General features: G+C 51.8%; 13 protein-coding genes across 13 annotated transcripts; 6 read left to right on the forward strand and 7 right to left on the reverse strand.

The window, feature by feature from the left end:
• The first annotated feature begins 232 nt into the window (after nucleotides 1-232).
• PPTG_13896 (hypothetical protein) lies at nucleotides 233-1208 on the forward strand. Its single transcript, XM_008910363.1, has one exon. It carries the CDS (start codon nucleotides 295-297, stop codon nucleotides 1093-1095), a length of 801 nt encoding a protein of 266 aa, XP_008908611.1. The 5' UTR covers nucleotides 233-294; the 3' UTR covers nucleotides 1096-1208.
• On the reverse strand, nucleotides 1207-2116 carry PPTG_13897 (hypothetical protein). Its single transcript, XM_008910364.1, has 3 exons — nucleotides 1743-2116; nucleotides 1540-1669; nucleotides 1207-1472 (listed from the first exon to the last, which is right to left on the reverse strand). The coding sequence occupies exons 1-3, from the start codon at nucleotides 2106-2108 to the stop codon at nucleotides 1237-1239; spliced, it is 732 nt and encodes a 243-aa protein (XP_008908612.1). The 5' UTR covers nucleotides 2109-2116; the 3' UTR covers nucleotides 1207-1236.
• Nucleotides 2117-2222: 106 nt separating this feature from the next.
• Nucleotides 2223-3386, forward strand: PPTG_13898 (hypothetical protein; the record flags this gene model as incomplete). Its single annotated transcript, XM_008910365.1, has 5 exons — nucleotides 2223-2332; nucleotides 2415-2495; nucleotides 2559-2665; nucleotides 2725-2974; nucleotides 3041-3386. The coding sequence occupies 5 exons, from the start codon at nucleotides 2223-2225 to the stop codon at nucleotides 3384-3386; spliced, it is 894 nt and encodes a 297-aa protein (XP_008908613.1).
• A 164-nt stretch (nucleotides 3387-3550) lies between these two features.
• Nucleotides 3551-3958, forward strand: PPTG_13899 (hypothetical protein; the record flags this gene model as incomplete). Its single annotated transcript, XM_008910366.1, has 1 exon — nucleotides 3551-3958. One exon carries the CDS (start codon nucleotides 3551-3553, stop codon nucleotides 3956-3958), a length of 408 nt encoding a protein of 135 aa, XP_008908614.1.
• Nucleotides 3959-3982: 24 nt separating this feature from the next.
• PPTG_13900 (hypothetical protein) lies at nucleotides 3983-4457 on the reverse strand (the record flags this gene model as incomplete). The annotated part of the gene is made up of 3 exons (XM_008910367.1): nucleotides 3983-4219; nucleotides 4273-4368; nucleotides 4422-4457. The coding sequence occupies 3 exons, from the start codon at nucleotides 4455-4457 to the stop codon at nucleotides 3983-3985; spliced, it is 369 nt and encodes a 122-aa protein (XP_008908615.1).
• A 61-nt stretch (nucleotides 4458-4518) lies between these two features.
• Nucleotides 4519-5536, reverse strand: PPTG_13901 (hypothetical protein). The gene is made up of 2 exons (XM_008910368.1): nucleotides 5357-5536; nucleotides 4519-5294 (listed from the first exon to the last, which is right to left on the reverse strand). Exons 1-2 carry the CDS (start codon nucleotides 5464-5466, stop codon nucleotides 4655-4657), a joined length of 750 nt encoding a protein of 249 aa, XP_008908616.1. The 5' UTR covers nucleotides 5467-5536; the 3' UTR covers nucleotides 4519-4654.
• Nucleotides 5537-5789: 253 nt separating this feature from the next.
• PPTG_13902 (hypothetical protein) lies at nucleotides 5790-8210 on the reverse strand. Its single transcript, XM_008910369.1, has one exon. It carries the CDS (start codon nucleotides 8113-8115, stop codon nucleotides 5863-5865), a length of 2253 nt encoding a protein of 750 aa, XP_008908617.1. The 5' UTR covers nucleotides 8116-8210; the 3' UTR covers nucleotides 5790-5862.
• On the reverse strand, nucleotides 8206-9712 carry PPTG_13903 (hypothetical protein). The gene has a single exon (XM_008910370.1). The coding sequence runs from the start codon at nucleotides 8917-8919 to the stop codon at nucleotides 8326-8328; it is 594 nt and encodes a 197-aa protein (XP_008908618.1). The 5' UTR covers nucleotides 8920-9712; the 3' UTR covers nucleotides 8206-8325.
• PPTG_13904 (hypothetical protein) lies at nucleotides 8875-9780 on the forward strand. Its single transcript, XM_008910371.1, has one exon. It carries the CDS (start codon nucleotides 9167-9169, stop codon nucleotides 9464-9466), a length of 300 nt encoding a protein of 99 aa, XP_008908619.1. The 5' UTR covers nucleotides 8875-9166; the 3' UTR covers nucleotides 9467-9780.
• Nucleotides 9781-10016: 236 nt separating this feature from the next.
• On the forward strand, nucleotides 10017-10544 carry PPTG_23409 (hypothetical protein). Its single transcript, XM_008910372.1, has one exon. The coding sequence runs from the start codon at nucleotides 10127-10129 to the stop codon at nucleotides 10427-10429; it is 303 nt and encodes a 100-aa protein (XP_008908620.1). The 5' UTR covers nucleotides 10017-10126; the 3' UTR covers nucleotides 10430-10544.
• Nucleotides 10545-11469: 925 nt separating this feature from the next.
• PPTG_13905 (hypothetical protein) lies at nucleotides 11470-11940 on the reverse strand (the record flags this gene model as incomplete). The annotated part of the gene is made up of 1 exon (XM_008910373.1): nucleotides 11470-11940. One exon carries the CDS (start codon nucleotides 11938-11940, stop codon nucleotides 11470-11472), a length of 471 nt encoding a protein of 156 aa, XP_008908621.1.
• A 2538-nt stretch (nucleotides 11941-14478) lies between these two features.
• On the reverse strand, nucleotides 14479-14904 carry PPTG_23410 (hypothetical protein; the record flags this gene model as incomplete). The annotated part of the gene is made up of 1 exon (XM_008910374.1): nucleotides 14479-14904. The coding sequence occupies one exon, from the start codon at nucleotides 14902-14904 to the stop codon at nucleotides 14479-14481; it is 426 nt and encodes a 141-aa protein (XP_008908622.1).
• Nucleotides 14905-14964: 60 nt separating this feature from the next.
• Nucleotides 14965-17752, forward strand: PPTG_23411 (hypothetical protein; the record flags this gene model as incomplete). The annotated part of the gene is made up of 5 exons (XM_008910375.1): nucleotides 14965-15135; nucleotides 15222-16035; nucleotides 16341-17251; nucleotides 17357-17525; nucleotides 17661-17752. 5 exons carry the CDS (start codon nucleotides 14965-14967, stop codon nucleotides 17750-17752), a joined length of 2157 nt encoding a protein of 718 aa, XP_008908623.1.
• Between the last annotated feature and the right edge of the window lie 423 nt (nucleotides 17753-18175).

The following is an 18175-nucleotide window of genomic DNA, read 5'->3' on the forward strand; positions in this document are numbered from 1 at the left end:
CTATTTTCGGGGTCCGAAAATAAGAGGATTTGTGGTGTGGCAAACACCATGTTGAAGTGAAAAAGGCAACAATGGGCTAGACCAGCCAAGAGCTTTTCTGCGTTTTCTTCTCCCTTCTCTCCTGTTGTCTCTGACTGAGAACTGCCACTTACTAGGCGACAATTTGGCAGCTTTTTTTTTCCTTCCTCCTCGTCCCAAGCTTCTCGCCAACGTTTTCACTCCATGTCAATTTGCCATTTAGCAACACGCAGCCTACCAGCCAAACCAGCACAAGAAAACTTATCCTCAACTAGAATGCGAATGCCTACGGATATGCCCAAGAGCCACATCTCCAAGAATCAAGGTGCCAAGGAGGCTGCGTCCGAAACTGTGGACGAGATGCTGTCCGAGGCGGAGAAAATGCGTCGTCGTAATGATCTTGGCGACCGCGGCCGTCGCACGTTGGAGCAGCTCCAAGAAGACGCTCGGAACCTCGGCGAATACGCGAAAGAGAAGATGGATCACATGAACGAGGTGATGCGCGAAGCCGCGGCTTCAGCAAAGGAGTCTACTGGTCTCCCGAATTCGGCTCCAGTGTCGACGGATACTGTAAGCGACACCGTCATGGATTCGCTCAAGACTGCGAGCGAGAAGCTCAGTGCTGAGATCACCGACCTCGGTGAACGTGTCGAGAGCGTCAAAGCTCGTGTCGCTCAGTCGATGCAATCGGCAGGCGGGAAAGCCAAGGACACGTGGTACCAGAGCGCCGAGGCTGCGAAGAACGTAGGCGAGCGCGAGTATTGTCTGCCGCTACCTACGGACCGCATCTGTGCTCGACATGCTGCGTTTGTCGCCATCCCGTTGTTGGTTGTCTTCGTGTTGATGATGCTACGTCGCCGTTACCCGAAGAAGTGGAATGCCAGTGTGAACAAGATGAAGCAGCCGCGCATGATGTTGGCGCGCGAGGTGCCGTCTACCGATAAGCTCAAGTCGCAAATGGAAGGGGTTGCGGGCAGCATTGGGGAGAAGATCGATTACGGCAAGCAGGTCGGCAGCGCCAAGATGGACGAGATGCGCAGCAAGTATGGCCAACCGGAGAACAAGAAGGACCAGTAGGATTGGGCGTTTGAGGGTGCTGCGCATAGCTTTTAAGTAGCTACACTTTCCATTATGAGCGCAGTTTGATAATTGTAATCTGCATACAATTAGCTTTGCAGTTTTTTCTTAAATTGTTATGTTGCGTTAGTGGGTGGAAACTTATGCAACTTTCTGTCGTTTGGCAGCCTCTGCGCCAGTGTCGTTTTCGCGCTTAATGGCTGCTGCGTCCTCTTGGCCTGGTGCTCCTGTAGCTGCGGCATTGTTGTTCTCGAGCTTCTCTGCAATTTCAGGTGCGTGTTTCTTCATGAGTTGAATCAAGATGGAGTCCACACGCGCCGAGTTCTCGCGCTGCTTCTCCATCTTCTCGTACTTCTGCTTGAGCTTGAGCTGTAGCTCTGCGCACACAAACAAAACAGACGTCAGCTCACTGTATCGAACGAAATTTTCAAAGCGTTGCCTTACGCTCAGAAGGAATGACGGGCTCCTTCTTGTCCTTGGAGCTAAAGTCCCACGCGTAGCCCTCCGTGGGGCTGAAGCGCACGCCCGCCGCCAGTCCGTGGAACGCCTTGTTCACCCGGTAACTGCATTTCTTCTAGTGTATCCATCAGACACAAAAGGTCAGAACAAGAATTCTAGTTAAAAAGCGCTGAGACTAGTGTCCGTACAAGGCGAGAGGTGAGCATCGCGTGGATGTTCGGAGCCTGGTAGACAGTTCCATCCAGCACGTAATAGATGGCCAGTGGCTCCACTTGCGTACGACCACTGCGTCTTTGCTTGCGGATAATGAAGAGCTGCTGGGGCATCTGCTTGGCAGCGTTGGGCAGCAGTTCGTACTCGACGCCGCGCAGATTCTTGAGCTGGTCGAGTCCTAGGCGCTGCATCTTGAGACGCTCATTGTTGCACGAGCGATCGTAGAACGGGGACAGCGCGAAGTAGTGGAGAACTGTCTGTGCGTTCAAAGGGAACGACTGCAGCCACACTGTGTCCCTGAAGGACGCGTTGTAGTCGTCCACATGCGCCGCCACTTCCATTCTTGCTAGACAATTCAATATAAAGGTCAGTTATGTTGCATGAGGGATTAGGTTGCATCCAACTTACGTTGCGGGTTATTTTGCAACTTAACTCGATTATCAAAAGGCAAAAGTATGGAGCCTCTCCGCGTGACGTATCGGACGACACTAGACGGAGAGCTGCGCGCGTTCATGACAACGCAGCTGATCAAGTACTTGCTTTTCATACGTGGCCAGATCCCATGGTGCGTATTGACCGAAATTGTAATTTAACAGCGTAATTTAGCGTGAAAGTTGTGCCTAAATGGATGTGTCAATGCGCTGCAGCCTTTATGACGAACTGCAGCGGTTCATTGAGAATTATCAGCTGCAACAGCATACACAGGTGGAAATACCGAGGCGGAGAAGGTGTGAGGCTGCCGGAGCAATGCACGGACCAAATTCAAGCTGAATGTGTCGTTTTCTGCTTAGGTTGCCCATGAGTAGAGGCATCAAGAAAGCGGTCAAGTGTGTGGAGGCGACCGAGCTGCTCTTTGGCGTGCAATTGGACGCAATCTTCCCTCTGAACGTAAAGCGAGGTGGGTGGTTTATTGACAGTTCTGATGTAATGTAGAGCCAGGGTCTGACGTAACTGCAGTGGCGTTGGTGTTTGGAGCGTCGATGATGAGTCCTCGGGAGGCTGTCGTTGTGGACTTCGACGATACGGAATACGATACGGAGGAGGCTATTGCTGCTTTGCCGCTAACAGATCAGGAAGATATGTCGCTTGAGGACTCGCAAACACTGACGCCAACGTCGCCACCGATGACGAGAGAGAAGTTGATGCGTTTGTGTGCACAGAAACTCATGCGCGCACTGTTCTCTCACGCAGTGGACCATTTCTCCAGGTAATATTCTGCTGCTTATCTTGTGGCAAAGGATCGGTTGACAATACTGTTATGCTGTGTTTATAGTGTGTTGTCGGCAACAAAGCTGCATGTTGCGGTGCTAGCAGAGCGACAGTCTACACGTATCCCCGGATTCGTTCCCAAGCAGCACTTCAAGCTTCGACTTCCAAAGGATAAACGTGGTGCACGGACACACTATATCGTGATATCCGATGATTCTGACGATAAGCCAGAGCAAAAGGGCTTGCAAATGCCAGACTCACCACAAGTCTCTAGTGACAGCACAAGCAACATAAAAGAACGTCCATTCCAGCCATCATCTACAACATCAACTAGCGATCCAGACTTGATGTGGTATGTGCTGGAAAAGCCCATTCCCGGTTTTTCGGAGGTTATCAACACGATGGAGTGAGCTAATTATCACCGCAAAACTGAGCGGTATCAGAACGATTTCGACCCCAGACATGAGTCTTGAAGACGATCAAGTGTCCAAAAATATTCCCGATGAGGAAGAAGGAGAACAGAGCGGCAAATTTAATCCAGCTAAAACATTAGCGATTTTTACGCGTTCGAAGAATGCAACAAGGTCTATCCCCGACGGCGTTTGCTTCACTGGAGGAGCGTATTGCGCATCTTAACTGGAGGAAAGTCTGCAACGAGCGGGAGATTCAAGGAACGCTTCGATTCAGCAAGCAGTTGCAAGAGAGAGATGAATTCATCCGTGCAGCAAAGAGTGGCAACAAGGCGCATCGAGAACGTATGCAACAAGTGATCAGGGACGAGTTCGCCAAGCCGCTTCCTGTAACACCTCAGTTTTACGAGGAACTCGCTGCCCTGCAACGTGAAGAAGAGTTAAAAGCGCAGGAAGTGGCTGAGAGACACATGACACAGCTGCACAATATTCAGACAAAGCTCGATGCTCGTGAGGCTCACTTGACACGTAAGAAGGAGTTTGAACGGAAGAAGAAGGAACTATTTGGCTAATTAGGAGACAATTTCTTTATCATACTAACGAAATGTAAGTAGCTCGATGTCAAAGATGAGATTTGTGTTGGGTGGCACTAGACCTGGGAAACCTTTGCGTCCGTAAGCTTTGTCAGCAGGCACGAATAACTTGGCTCTTTCTTTCATGCACAACCTCTCGACTCCTTCGTCCAGACCAGGAATCACCTGCTCAGCGCCGAGTTTGAACTTGAAAGGCTTCTCTCGATCTCGAGATGAATCGAATTTCTTGCCGTCTTGAAGCTGAAAGAGAGGAGTTAGAGGCAAATGGAGATCACATAGCACTCGAGACGTACGTAGCCCGTGTAATGGATGACCACCGTCTGACCCTTTTTCGGATAATTGAGTCCATCACCTGCCACGAACACTTCAACTTGGATCTCACCGGGACGCTGCAGACATCAACGTAAGCTTACAAACTTAACCGAGGACGAAATGAACATACAATGTTGGAAATCACGAAGTCCTTGGCTTCCATCATGGTCACTTGTTACCGCTGTCGCGCTGTCAAGACTCCCCGAAACTAAACAACTAAAACATCTCCCGAAAATAACCAACGGCAGCATCGCAAAATTTGGAGAAGGAAATCGATGGCATTCACTTAGAACCTAATGCAAAAAAACTGTTGCTCCTTCGTCCACGTGCTGTCTTCTTCAGCTTGAGTTTTCGATAATCACTTCACTCGGGGTGCTCGATTTTCTTCTTCTGTGGAGGACTGGGCTTAGTAGGAGGCGAGGATTTCGCCTTTGGTTCCGCAGCACTCCCACCTTTGCTTCCTGGGTAGAGCAAGATGAGCGACACCTGGATTGTACCCATTGTGAGTGCGAACAAATTGGGACAAATGACCAGTGGGTCGCCCAACATGAAGCCGTAGATGGACCACATGGTGCCAGCCACAACGTTCATGACTGACATGCCGAAAGGCAAGCAAGACGCGTCCTTGCGACGCAGAATATTCTTGAGCTGGAGCAGCGGCGAGGCGGCCGTGAACACTGACAGGATGTTGGCTGGGATGCCCGTGAGTATCTGCGTTTCCTCGGGGGAGCGCGTGGCCACTTGATGAGATAGCAAGAGGATAACTAGCATGGCTGACGTCAACATCCTGGTGGGTTGTGTGCGGTCGCGCGCGTACTTGTAGAAGACCAACACGTAGTATGAGCCCAACACCACGCCGAGAAATGACGTGCCTCCCACCACGGGATTGCCCGTTGTCCAGCCATACAAGGTGTAGATTACACTTTGCACGAAGTAGAAGAAGAACGGGGCGAATGAGAACTGCAACGTGCTGCGCTCGCGGCGGATGGTAGCGACGGTGGGCCTGTAGTGTGGAGAATGATTGAGAAACGGGCTTAGTATTGACAAATAGGGGCAATAACGCACCATGGAGAGATGGCGAACACGATGGACGCACCCACGGCCACCACGGGCACGGACTTGGCCGCCAGGAAGTACGTCATATAGGCCGCATTGGCCAGCGACTGCATCGACATGGTGCCTGTAGTTGCCTTTTGCTGTCAGGTTTGAGACTGAACGAAATCCCTCAACTTTTCCTTGAACCTGCTATAATATATAATTAAATGTGACTGAAAACAGGTTTCTACTAATTTACATACCCTGTGAGTTCTTATTCCTCCTGGCAGTCTTTATTGAGTGGTTAAACGGTCCACGTGGCCTCAACCTCTGTTCCTAAGACGCTTTGACATGGCTCCATCAAGTTGAAGTGAACCATCGGCCTCGATTCTGGCAAGTATGGAGCTCTCTCGCTGACAGTGTATCCAGGCACACAGAAACAATAGTTACTTGTCATCACGATGCAGTAGTGATATCATAGAGCGAAGCACTCGCTTTGCCATTAAATATTAAGAAAAATTAAAATTTCATTGGTCCTAGCCAAGTTCTGCAAAATGGGTCATGACCTTGTCGATGAGGTCTGCTTGCAAATGGTGATTGAGATCCACGTACCACGAACGAGTGCGTGCTTGAAACGCCAGCAATTCTTCTGTCGGAGTCCATTCTCCCCACTCACCACTAGGACGTGTCGATACATTATCTCCATTCTTGTTCACTTTCTTGAAATATCGGTTCATTAGCCGTGGGAGATCTCGTTTCCAGTCACTTACGAACAATACAGGTGCATTCAAACGGCGAAGGACCCCATGAACGTCTTCAGGAACGCAGCGCCAGGAATCAGGGTACGCCGGGTGATAAAACACTCCAGGAGGTTGACATTGTGCTGGCAGCTCCTCCACTATGGGGATTGATCCAGACGATAACGCCTCCCAGATTCGATATTGCTCTGGGTTCTTGCCTAGTGGACAGATCGTGAACACTGACTGCTGTAATGTGGACACATACGCAGCTGGTGCGGCGGATAGATACCAACGCCAAGCTGTACCCAGTCGCTTGTCAACAGCCTGTAGAACCTTGAACAACATGTCGTTGTGTTCGACAACACAGCGTCGGGAATTGGCACGTGTATCGTGTTCTAAATCCCCGCATACTTGCAGTGCAGCCATCATAGCTTGCACTCGTGTCGGCTTCTCGATAGTCCAACTTACCATTAGATTTAACAGATACTTACGTCCGATACCAGACGCAAGAGGAGGCGGTGGATTGAGGTGGTGAGCGTTCAACGGGAAGCCATGCTCGAAGCTGGGTCCTAGTGGTAATGAGGTGAATCGTTTGCCGTCCACTAGTGCGCAGTCGCCGTACGGAATCAACCCGAATTTGATACCTGCGTTGTTCAAGAAGCGTTCCGGGTTGGGATTGTTGCAGCTTTCCTTTGATAATGCGAGGAATCCCACACGAGGTTCAGGTGGAAGCGCGTTGTTCTCGAAGAAGCGGTTGACACAATCTAATGACTGTGCTGACACCAATAGATTGCTCATAGCAGGCAGACTTCGTAGCTCTTGTGCGTTGTGAATCATCCGAAATTCCAGATTCAAAGTATCAATTCTGCGAGTCCAAGGTTCATTGAATGGTGTCTCCACACGTGAGTCGAAGTAAGGTCCGAGAAGACTGTGCCACAGGTAGGGGAATAGTGTGATCACATCTACAGGACGTGCCTTGACAAAACCCGACGTTACGATCGCAGTTGCATCTTTGTTGCCGTCACCCGACGAACTCGACGCCGTCCAGGACTTGGGTAGAGGCTCCACAATGGGGATCATTTGATCCGGATTCAACTCCAGCACGTGATTGTAGTCGAAAGGTACTACATACACTACAGTCTTTTGAGTTTTTACTTCTTTGTGTTGCTTATATCGTTCAATGGTTGGATCCAATGTCCGAAATTCCGTGTAGGCTGCCATGGCGTCGCGAAATTTGCAAGTGTTCATGATATTTACTGGCAGCTTGTGCGTATCCTGGAACAATCTCTTTCCAGTATTTTCCAGTGAATACCATTCATACGGTTGCTCCACGTACGATCCGGTGCGTAGTTTGAGCACAACTGTAGTGGTTATAACATTAGCCAGCGCCATGAGCAGCGTGGCAATCGCTGAGCGACGGGCAAGTAGCTTCCACTTGAAGACATGGACGTCGCCTTCTGCCTCATCGTCTTCTCCTCCGGAACGTGCTGGCTTAAGATGGAGTATTACTGTCCCCTCTTCTTCTTTTACACTCTCCACAGAGTGTCGTCTTGTGGTCAGTTCCGGCACGTCCTCCGATGTCCTGCGATCTCTTGTGATAGACGCACAGTCGGTAGTATCATCCTGATCTACTGGACGGTAGTGTCGCCCGTGTCTTGGTTGGGTTGCTTGCTTGTGCTGATAGGTCCACCAACCCAGCATGACAATGATCTGGAGCACCACACCCGTGGCCCATATCCACAGCAGCAGCGCCACAGACGGGTACATGTGCAGAGCATTGGGCATGGTTACAGCAGGTGCTGAGGCTCTTAACGTCGGCGGAAATGCACTGGTATTGTGCTGCAATGGTCGAGCGATAATGCGCGATGGAAGTCGAGCAACTTGCTCAGCAAGCGGCGGCGTCGGCGGCCGCGTGAGTGGAAGAGCAATGAAGAAACGGTGGCAAGATAGGCTGGGCACTCGCTTCTCACTAATACCAAGTGTACACACGTCGCAGACGAGCTGAAAGGAGTTTCGAACGTGACTTTGGCCAATTAGAAATGGGTACATCAGTTGACAGGCGAAAGTGTCTAACGCCCCAATGCAGATACACCGGTAGAGTCCAACCAAGACGTCCAACCTTGCTTTCAGTTTCTGTTGCTTTATGATGCTGTGATGATCGATTAAGTGAAGGTCAGCCGTTGAGTTGCATCACGAACACAAAGAAATCAACGATTCTCTTGTATTCACATCAAGGTTCCGCCTACCAAACTATGGAGTTTACTTGAAGAATCCCTTGCGTTTGTAGCCCTTGTGCTTGTAGTGTCCGTAGCCGTGACCATAGTGTCCGTAGTGACCATGTCCGTAGCCATAGCCATGTCCATAGCCGTGGTGTCGATGACCGAAGCCTAGCAGGCCACCTAGTCCTCTGCGCTTGTAGCCCTTGTACTTGTAGTGATGGTGACCGTAGCCGTGGTGATGGTGGTGGTGCGCATGGTGCACACCTGGCTGAACAACGTAGACCGGTTGAGGCGGCGGAGCTGCATACACAGGAGGGGGTGCAGCAGCGTAAGCCGGAGGAGGAGGCGGTGGGTAGGCCGGAGCAGGATGGGGGTAAGCATGCGGGGCCGGAGCCGGGTAGGCATAGCCCGGAGCGGGAGCAGGTGGGTAAGGATGCTGCTGCGGTGGCGGAGCTGCATGCGGGTACGGCGCCGGCGCTGGAGCTGTCTGGGGAGGGTACGCAGGCTGAGCGACAGGAGGATGTTGATGCTGCCCTTGTGGTGGATAGCCTGGAGCAGGCTGTTGCGGTGGCGGCGCTCCTTGAGGAGGATAACCTTGCTGAGGCTGGCCGGGTGGTGGCTGCTGGTTGTGCATTGTTAATACTGCCTTCTTCTTGCTGCTGAACTTGTGTCGTGTCCGCTTGATGAACTCGCGGGATTTTCTACTGTGCACGATGTGCAACGTTCAGACAATCGACTAAATTCGGACTCAGATGGTTAATTTCTGATTCCACCAAACGGTGGACGTTGGTGGACTCTTCCAGTCATGATGAGACCTGCTGCGTGAGTTTTATGCCGACGAGAACTGGCCCCTGTGTCTTCCTGGTCGACTGGAGGTGCTGATGGAGCAGGGTTACTCTTGCTCCACTCCTCTTCAGACGACGGCGCGGATGGCGCTGGCGACTTCGCCATTACAGACTGCTGTGCTGTCGGTGCGTTCTGCGGCGAAGAGTGAATTTCTCGTGCCGGCGCCGAAAGCTTGGCGAAATGTGGAGAGTTGGACGAGTACAATGGAGGTGGAGGAGGGGGCGGTGGTCCGTAGCAATATGGAGGAGGCACAAAGTGCCAATCCGGATGCGATCCAGGTGAACGTAGTGGTTCTTCGTGTCGCCGGTGAAGTAAATTGTCTGCGAAGCGACTGAAGGTGTGCAGATCAGGGAAACGTGGAGACCTGAATCCGTAGTTTGAAGGATGGCGACGGCGACCGTCGCGCTGAGGTCGAGGGAGATTCATGGTGCTAGCTAGAAACACTGAATGATATCGGGCCTTGAGTGGTTTGTAACTTGTTGCGAAATGCCTCACGCTTTGATACTACGAATCGGTACTCTAACTGTGTGACACCTCGGATTCAGAAGTGGCGCCGAGTTTACCCACAGCTCCATCATTTCAGAGCCACCGACAAGTGTGTAAATGTTTACCTACGATCTGGGGTTTGGAAAATAAGGTTTATTGACGAATTTTACAGATATGTATTGTTTCAAGTACTAGTAACTGGGTTACTACTGTTATCTCACCAACCGTGGTGGTGGTGGTGATGATGATAGTGTGGCGGGGGCGGCATGTACTCGTAGTAAACGGGTGGCGGGACTTCATAGATCACTGTTGGCGGCGGCGGAGGCGGCGTCGCGTACACTAACGGTGGAGGCGGTGACGTGTACACCACAGTAGAGGGGGCAAAGTACACCGGAGGCGGCGGTGGGCCATGGTGATGGTGTCGCGGCGATCCTGGCCAGGGAAACATTGCTCTGTCTTTTTTGGTTGTGGCTTGAAGTTGACTTGAGCTCGAGGATGTGCGTTGTGTTATGAACGTTTTGGAGAACAGTGGTGGGGTGGAAGATCACGCTCATGGGACATGCCAATATCAAGCTTCGTTTACGAGCTTCAACCAGTTGTCCACTCCGTGGGGCTCTGCGATGGCAGAAAAAAGCCTTACTACAAAATCATTTCCTCCAGACACTCAAGACAGCAGAAAAGCAGACGTATTACATGTAGTATGCACTGTGGACACCCAGAATCCCCGCACGGAAGACATCCGCCGCCACCAGAACTGCCAGACCTTCTACATGTTGCTCAGTCATATCGCGTTGTCAGCCTTGTTTCTCTAATCTAAAAAAATAAGTTTACGAGCGTGATGAGAATTGAGCACACCATAGGTATAGCAATCGACAATCAGAACGGTTTTTCACTTGTGAATCAAATAGAGAATCAAATCTTCACAGGAGTTAGCTGTTGCCAACAAACTGTTGGGGGCATAATCTGTCCGCTAGTACGTGGGTGAAGATTTTGCTGGCACTTCGTGCAGATCCTGGATACTCGGCGTGGATAAATTATCTCAGATAAGTTGGCAACCACAAAGACTGAATCAGATTCAATTGTCGACGGTATGCTTGAGCAGCGGAAACGCATCGATCATTTCCCAATTTACAAAGACTCCGCGACTTCAGCAGCACCGAAAGAAAGTTCAATGTTCGGCCGACCGCACTCGCCCCCGCACAGCCCACGGCACCACCATCACAGTCCTCCTCCACACCATCATAGTCCTCCACCTCCCGATCATCATCACGGCCCCCCTCACCACCATAGCCCTCCGCCACCCGACCATCATCATGCACCTCCTCCTCACCACCACGGCCCACCCCCGCCAGGCCACCGCGGACCCCCTCCCCCGCACGGCTGGTAAGCTTGGTGATACTTGAAGAGCACGAAGATGACGATAACCTGAAAAAGAAATATCGCCAGCTTTGCCGGAGAGGTAGACGACCCATAAGAAAATATACGACCTGTACTTCGCCACTTGTGCTCTACCAACATACCATAAAGAAGTCAGAAACTGTATGTGTAAATGATGCTCTGAGTCTGACTCAGACAGCAAGATCACGTGCGATATGCTAGATTTGTCCTTGGAGCACAAGCAGGAACTTAGACGATAACTCATGGCTTGGTGGACAGCGGTACAGCTTTTTCAACAGCAAAAAACAAAGAGATTTTCAAGAACAGCACGAACTTTGCTGTTCGCACCATTACGCAAGGCAATACCGCCGGTCACTTTCCTCCACCTTCGATCTACCTGCTACCTTCATGACACCATCATCTGGGTCACAGCACGGGCACTCCAACGAAGCTGCGTGCATCCCGACCGAACATCCTACTTGAACATCTTTTTCATCTTCTTGCCCATTTTCTTGAAGCCTTTACCCTTGTAGCCTTTGTACTTGTGGCCCTTGAACTTGTGGCCTTTGTGCTTGCCGTGCTTGTACTTGCCGTGCTTCATCTTGCCACCGGCGATCACAACGCCAGGCTGCGCGACGTAGGCGGGTTGCGCGTACGCGTAGCCGGGCTGCGGTGCATGATGGCCGTGATGGCCGTGTGCGGGGTAACCAGGCTGCGGCTGTCCATGCGGAGGGTAACCAGGCTGGGGTGGGTATTGCTGGGGTGGATACTGCTGAGGCGGGTAGCCTTGCTGAGGCGGGTATCCTTGCTGAGGCGGGTATCCTTGCTGTGGAGGGTATCCTTGTTGCGGGGGATAGCCTTGCTGCTGTGGCGGGTAACCTTGCTGGGGCGGATATCCAGGCTGCTGTGGGTATCCGTGCGGGGGCTGGCCTCCTCCAGGGTACATCTTACCTCGAGATCTTGGGGGACGTTGAGCGAAATTGCGAATGACGACTTGAGAAAACACCAAGTTGTACCTACGTCGGTGTGGCGCGTTGATTGGCTTAATAGTTGCCGGCTTGCAATTGGTGCAAAATGTCGCGTTACAAAACTCCATTATTTTTTTTTAATATGGATTTTCTCTTACGATCAGGCAAAAATCCGACACTTTTCGTTGGGATATCATACTGCTATTATTAGGAAAAAGGTTGAGAAGCAACGCGTACATAGAGATGACAATATTCTAAAATAGTGAAAAGGCACTACCACAGGTAGTTTTCGAGTTACGAGTGACTTACGGTCAACAAAAGAAAGATTTTTCGTACTTAAAAGTGGTAAACTCGTACTAAAACGCGTGAAATAGCTTCTGTCCCAGTTTTGATTATTGAGAATAGAAATCGACAAAATGAAACAATCTGACAGCATTGTGCACACCTCTTGAAATCCGCCTCGTTGCGCAAGATGCGCCGTGTTACATTATAAATGAACTTTTCTTTTGGCGAAGCTATCGAAACCTCTGATCTTCATATCATACGATAAGCTCGTGTGGAAATATTATCCGCCCACGGCGGCAACGCTGAAGGTTCACTACCGTCGGAACGTCATCACTGACGACAGCAGCGTTGAGCTGGAGACGATGATCCTCGACGAGAACTGGCCAAGTTTCTGGAGGTTGATCATGTCCAGTTGATAGTGGACTTTCAAGTGACGAATTTCAAGGGAGGGAGGCGATCCTGCTGACGCGCGACTCGATCGAATGGCAGCTCACCAATGGCGTGTACTATGCTCGAGTGACAGGATTCGACGAACTTCCATCGTGTTATGGTTGACGACACAGCTTTCTAGTTGTGGTAGCACAATTTGTAGAAGTCGACACTGTACGTTAGTCTAGCTTGATTCTCAGAATCTGGCTAATGAACATTCTGACTTGTGGCTTGGACTGAAGAAGACATGCAATCTAGTTGGTGATATATTCTGTTGTGGCTAATGTGCTGGCAAATATGGAGGTATCTGAAAGATACACGATTTATTTAGCTGTGCCCTTTTCGTTATCCTATTCAGCTGGAGATGAAGATTCCGTTGTGCGCTAAGAAGGAATGTCAGCGCTTAAGCACTATGACAGTGAACCCGACAGTGGAAGGCATTTTAAAGGACATCGATGACTTTCTAGCTACAGGGGTTGTCGGAGATTATTCAACAAGTCGTATTAGCAACTATGAAGGTTGTACGGACCCGGTCCGGACGAATGAAACATGCAGAAAACACACAAGTTGCGCCGAACCGGGGTGTACAAAACGCGACAGAAAAAAAGTATACAACATGGAGAAATGCCAACATCTTCATGCATGATAGAGGAATGTGCCAAGTCAGCACGGACTAGAGGTTTGTTGTCGTGTAGGAACACGTCAGAATTTTGCGTCTGCTTGGTACTCCCACCCACAACACACGCTAAACCCGCAAAGGCTCAGCGAAAGTTCGGGCGAAGTTTCGACCTGAAGGCCTTGGCTCTGCCCTAGCACCGGGTTGATGATTATACCCTGCGCGCTCCGACTCGGCCGGTAGGTCCACCGATATCTTCAAAGCAGCGACTAGTCCACGAGCAAAGACTAGGCTGCTGTCACGCACACACTAGCAGTAACCTTGCTGGCCCTCAGTAGGGAAGGGTCCAGGGCTTGTTCAGCCGGTAAGCGAGGGCGGCCGGAGCTTGGGTCTCTCGGCCTGATGGTAGTATCGGAGGCCCTTCTTTGCTGTCGGACGCAGTCTCGTCCTCAAGACTTCGGCACAGCACACGGTCTTCTCCTTCACGTCTCTTGGCTTTGCCGGGGTGGGCGAACACGTTGATCTTCTCAGCCAGCGCGTCAATCAGCAGACATAATCCTATCGACCAAGCTGGACCTGTCGCTACGGTCACTTATCGCAGCCGGACTTGACTTGTGCGATCGGGAGGAAAATCTGCTCTGTTTGTTGCGCACAAAGGCAATTATATTCTTATCTACTCTTTCCTATGTCATATACAAATATCTAGTGTGAACTTGTCCGCTGTGGATGAGATCTTGTAACCAACGAGGTTTCGGCGACTGTTGGGCGAGGTCTCGAGGAGTCGCCATCCGGATACCATCCGGATACGACCAGTCGTGTCCAACGGCCAACCAGTGGTGTGCGCCACACTGCCTCGTACTAATGACTGTCACTTCACTGCGGGATCTGATGAGCCAATCAACGATCGGCCACACATTCCACAAATCGGATCCGTGTCAGTCTCCAACGGCAGCAACTGTCAGGACGAGTGGCACCACACCTGAGTTAACGACACATCTTAGGTGGACGTTGCAGTACAACGGGAGTCGTGCCATCATGTTCGGGTCATCATCTGTTCTTCAACTGCAACCTGGCGGAACACAAAGACGTGAAGCACGAAGCCAGGACAGCGCTCGCCAAGAGTAGGAAGGTCGGAAGCGCTGATGTATTTCTTTCTTAATTGTAAACTCACTTTTCATCTTTCCAGCTACTTCCCACATCGACTCAAGTCTTCCTCGCTACGACCGAAAAGCAACAGCAGCGGCGAGGGTGCCTCCGATTCTGGGCGCTTCCCGACACCACAACTGCCCCCACCGCGCTGCAAACCACCGCATTGGCGAGCGGCGCGGTGCCTTCGTGTCCAGCTGCATGTCCAAGTCGTCCCGCACTCTCGACGAAGACTGCCGTGTTGCCCTGCGCTTTGTCTTTGACTCCAGTTCGGCTCCAACGGTAAGATACTGCGGTTCATCACCTCTAACTGCGTGAGCACCTCGTACTGACTGCATGGATCGCCCTGATGCTTCTTGTACTTCGTTGTCATGCAGGATTTGACTGCAATGCTTTTTCGAGCAGCCCAACTGTCGTGTGAGGCCTCGTCCGCGTCAGTGTCGACTCCAGCAGCATCAAGAACCATCTCCACGGTATGTCCTCGCACTTTTCACCTTGCTAACAACTTGTTCATCGTGTGGTGGTGATGTTCTCTCTGCCAGACCTCAGCATCGATGCCAACGTCGTCTATGGCCCCAAGTTCGGCAATATCGGCTATTCGGTGACCAAGTCGGCTCCGGCGGTGTCGCTTACCACGATGTCGAGCGCCAAAGCTCCAGCGCCAGCTTTTAATCCATCAGCAAGCTCCAGCGCGATTGTAGAGTCACATCATCCCTCGGCAAATACTGCCGCGTTCTGCTCCATGGGTTCAAAATATTGACTGAAAGCTTGCTGTTGTTGTAGGCGGCTATACCATTGCACCTTCCAGCTCCGCGCCTATCTGAGATCGAAGGCACCGCGCTGCATGGGTTGCTGATGGACGCTGTAGAAGAAACTTCGGATCGGATCGTGGCTGTTTTCGGCTCCCGCATCACAGAGGCTGTACGATGTCTTGTACAGTTGATGATCAACCCACCACAACCAGGAGACCCAGTTCGTAACCGTGCTATTGCGGCCGCTGCTTTGGTCGACGATCTAGCGGCCGCTGTAAGCAATCCTGCGTCGTATCCGCGAGATCTCGCTGCCGAAATTGGTGACCTGAAAGCGACGCTCACCGATGCAAGGCTCGCCAAGTTGATAGCGACACACTCGGTCGGCGAAAAGCAGCAGAAGCTAACTGATCTGGAAACTCGGTTCATGCAATCTCGCGCCAACTGTTCGTCTCTCGAGCAAGCGCTAGCCGCAGAAACCAAGCAGCGCATCACTGCAGAAGAGCAAATTACCGCACTTGCCTCCGAGGTGAGGGTTCACGACGAAGTCGTCCTCAACATCCAGAAGGCCCTTAAGGCTGCCAACGAAGCTCGAGCGTCGCAGTCCCGCAAAATCAACCGTGACTGGCAGTTGTATCAGAAGAACCCGCGGATCTACGCTGACAGGCTCGAGCGCTTTCACAGGTACCTCACTGAACGCGGGCAGAGCGTGGAGAATTTCGACCAGAAAATCAAGAGGAAAATCTTGAAGGACGAGTTGAGAAAGGTTCTCCTCGTCAACAAATATCTTCGCAAGTTCGTCAACGACCGCGACCTCGACCCAGATGCTTTATTGCTGTTTGCTGAAGGTGGGGCTGACTCTTGTGAATCCATTACGTAACGCTGAAAACTTGCTCGCTCATTCTTGACAGACGGCCGCAGACCTCTGTCCCAGCGCCGGCTCTGCCAGCGGTTGCCACAGTCCAGTATCGGCTCCTGTGACTCCTGTGCCAGCTTCATCGACGCAGAAGTCCACGCAAGTATCACAGTCACAGCCACCCACTGCAGCTGCTGCTTCTTCGCTTGCATCACTCTCTCCAATCGTCGCTCCGGCTCCGTCAGCCTTTGCCTATGCCTCCGCTGGCAGCGTTGCTGACTCCCGTAGATTTGGCAGCCGCTCAGAGTTCGTCGCCTAAGGCCAAGACTACATCTCAACCTGCGCTTAATCGTTCGAGAAGCTCGTCATCCGTGGCTTCTACTGTGGATATATCGCCATCTTCGCCTGAGATATCGTCTGCGGCATCTCCAGGTCCCAATTCAGCTCCAGATTCGTCACAGAACACAGACAACCTGGATTCTACGCTGCGGTGGTCTCCTATGGCGCCGAGATCTCGCTCCACACGCACGGCGGCGGCGATATCACGATGGGTGACTTCTCAAGTCATTGCTCAGGAATCTGACAAGAGCTCCGTCTTCATCGGGGCTCCTGGCCAGACACCCCCAGCGAGCCCTCGCGGAGCCTCCGATGATGAACACGAAGAGTCGAAGGAAAACGAGTTGCCATCTGGTTTGCAACTGCAAGCTCTTGAAGACACGTCAAGTACCGGCGTCTCGTCACGCACCAGGTCCGCTTATCGTCCGATACCCATGTCGGCTCTGGGTCCTTCGCATTCAGCACCGCCTCCGGCTCCTGTACAAACCAGCGTCGAACCCGTTGGGGGTGAGGACTGCACGGCGTGGAGTGAAGCCACACGTCGTACTCATGGAAGCACTGGCCGCCGCTCACGCTCAGCACCAGTGGTGGTGAAGCTCCCCGCTCCAATTGAAGGCTGGCAGCCTCTCATGCAGCCGTCTAAGAAGATTCCGGCCAAGGTGCAGCGCTACCTCAAGCCCAACTTCCAGAGGAAGGGCGCACTGAGATGCTGGAATCTTGTGCATTCCTTCCGCACGCCGCTGCCAGTTGTAAAAGGACTAGTGGCTGCATGTTCGGTCGAAGGAATCCGGGCTTTCGCTGACTGGACGAAGACTGAACACCCATGGCGCATCGTCGACAAGATGTTTCCGGACGTTGCCAACTCGTTTGACGTGAGTCCGTTCGTGCCAGACGTCTTCGTCTCTTTCCATGCTCCCAAGAGAGCACGTACCGTGAAATTATGACGTCAAACACACGGATTTGACGTTGGTGGCAAGGAAAGCGACGTCGGGTGGGAGCGAGGCCACTGGGTTGTTCAATCGGAGATTGAGGCCACTGTCAGACGTCTTGCAAAAACCCACGGTGACAGTTCGAGCACCGTCAGAGATGTGACTCGAGCTATGGATGCCTACTTGTCTGATCGCAACCGTCGTGCCGACAAATTTCGTAACAAGATAATGTAGCTTTGGGACTGGTGTGTGGACAACGATGTTCCCACAGAATTCATCCTCTAGCCAACGATACTGTGGAATTCGTACGAGGTGTTGCCGTGGATTCTAACAACAGCTGATTGGTGTTCAGAGGTCGCTGCGCTGGATGAACGCGAGCCATGGCGCAACTGTTGGATCGACGTTCCCAACGAGCACCCATTCGACGTGCAACGTCAGCACTGAACTGTTCGTACTTCCGCGGTCTGACTGAAGCGGAGGTCGGCCGATCAGTCGTCGTGGACGAGAAACTAGCAGCTACGGATATCTCCATCATGGCATCAATTGGTATCAATCTGGTCTTCAGACAGCGACAGCACGGAAGTGTCTTCAGCAGCAGAGGACGAAGATCAAGACATCGAGGAAATCCAGTCGTCGCAAGGTCTTTACGCACTCGCCTCCGCTGCAGCTTCGGCGACGCTGTAAGTCTCGTTCATTCGTATAATTCCAGGCTTGTCGCAGTTTGTAACCGAGGATTAGCCGACGTAACTTGGAATATTCATATCTTTCTCGTAATTCATATCCATCTCGAGAGTTCGTTCACAATTATAAAGCATGCCGCTTGGAGTGCTCACCGCCGTGAGAGGGATGTCCCTCTCATGCATCAGG

The sequence above is a fragment of the Phytophthora parasitica genome, assembly GCF_000247585.1.
Source record: "Phytophthora parasitica INRA-310 unplaced genomic scaffold supercont2.37, whole genome shotgun sequence".
Classification (NCBI taxonomy): Eukaryota; Oomycota; class Peronosporomycetes; order Peronosporales; family Peronosporaceae; genus Phytophthora; species Phytophthora nicotianae.

Excerpts from the sequence above, each read along its gene's own strand:
- PPTG_13896 (XM_008910363.1), top strand. The coding sequence starts at position 295 with ATGCGAATGCCTACGGATATGCCCAAGAGCCACATCTCCAAGAATCAA.
- PPTG_13897 (XM_008910364.1), bottom strand. The coding sequence starts at position 2,108 with ATGGAAGTGGCGGCGCATGTGGACGACTACAACGCGTCCTTCAGGGAC. Across the intron at positions 1,670-1,742 it reads CGATGCTCACCTCTCGCCTT|AAGAAATGCAGTTACCGGGT; the intron begins GTACGGACACTA and ends TGGATACACTAG. Across the intron at positions 1,473-1,539 it reads GCCCGTCATTCCTTCTGAGC|AGCTACAGCTCAAGCTCAAG; the intron begins GTAAGGCAACGC and ends TTGTGTGCGCAG.
- PPTG_13901 (XM_008910368.1), bottom strand. The coding sequence starts at position 5,466 with ATGTCGATGCAGTCGCTGGCCAATGCGGCCTATATGACGTACTTCCTG. Across the intron at positions 5,295-5,356 it reads GTGTTCGCCATCTCTCCATG|GCCCACCGTCGCTACCATCC; the intron begins GTGCGTTATTGC and ends TCCACACTACAG.
- PPTG_13902 (XM_008910369.1), bottom strand. The coding sequence starts at position 8,115 with ATGTACCCATTTCTAATTGGCCAAAGTCACGTTCGAAACTCCTTTCAG.
- PPTG_13903 (XM_008910370.1), bottom strand. The coding sequence starts at position 8,919 with ATGCACAACCAGCAGCCACCACCCGGCCAGCCTCAGCAAGGTTATCCT.
- PPTG_13904 (XM_008910371.1), top strand. The coding sequence starts at position 9,167 with ATGGAGCAGGGTTACTCTTGCTCCACTCCTCTTCAGACGACGGCGCGG.
- PPTG_23409 (XM_008910372.1), top strand. The coding sequence starts at position 10,127 with ATGAACGTTTTGGAGAACAGTGGTGGGGTGGAAGATCACGCTCATGGG.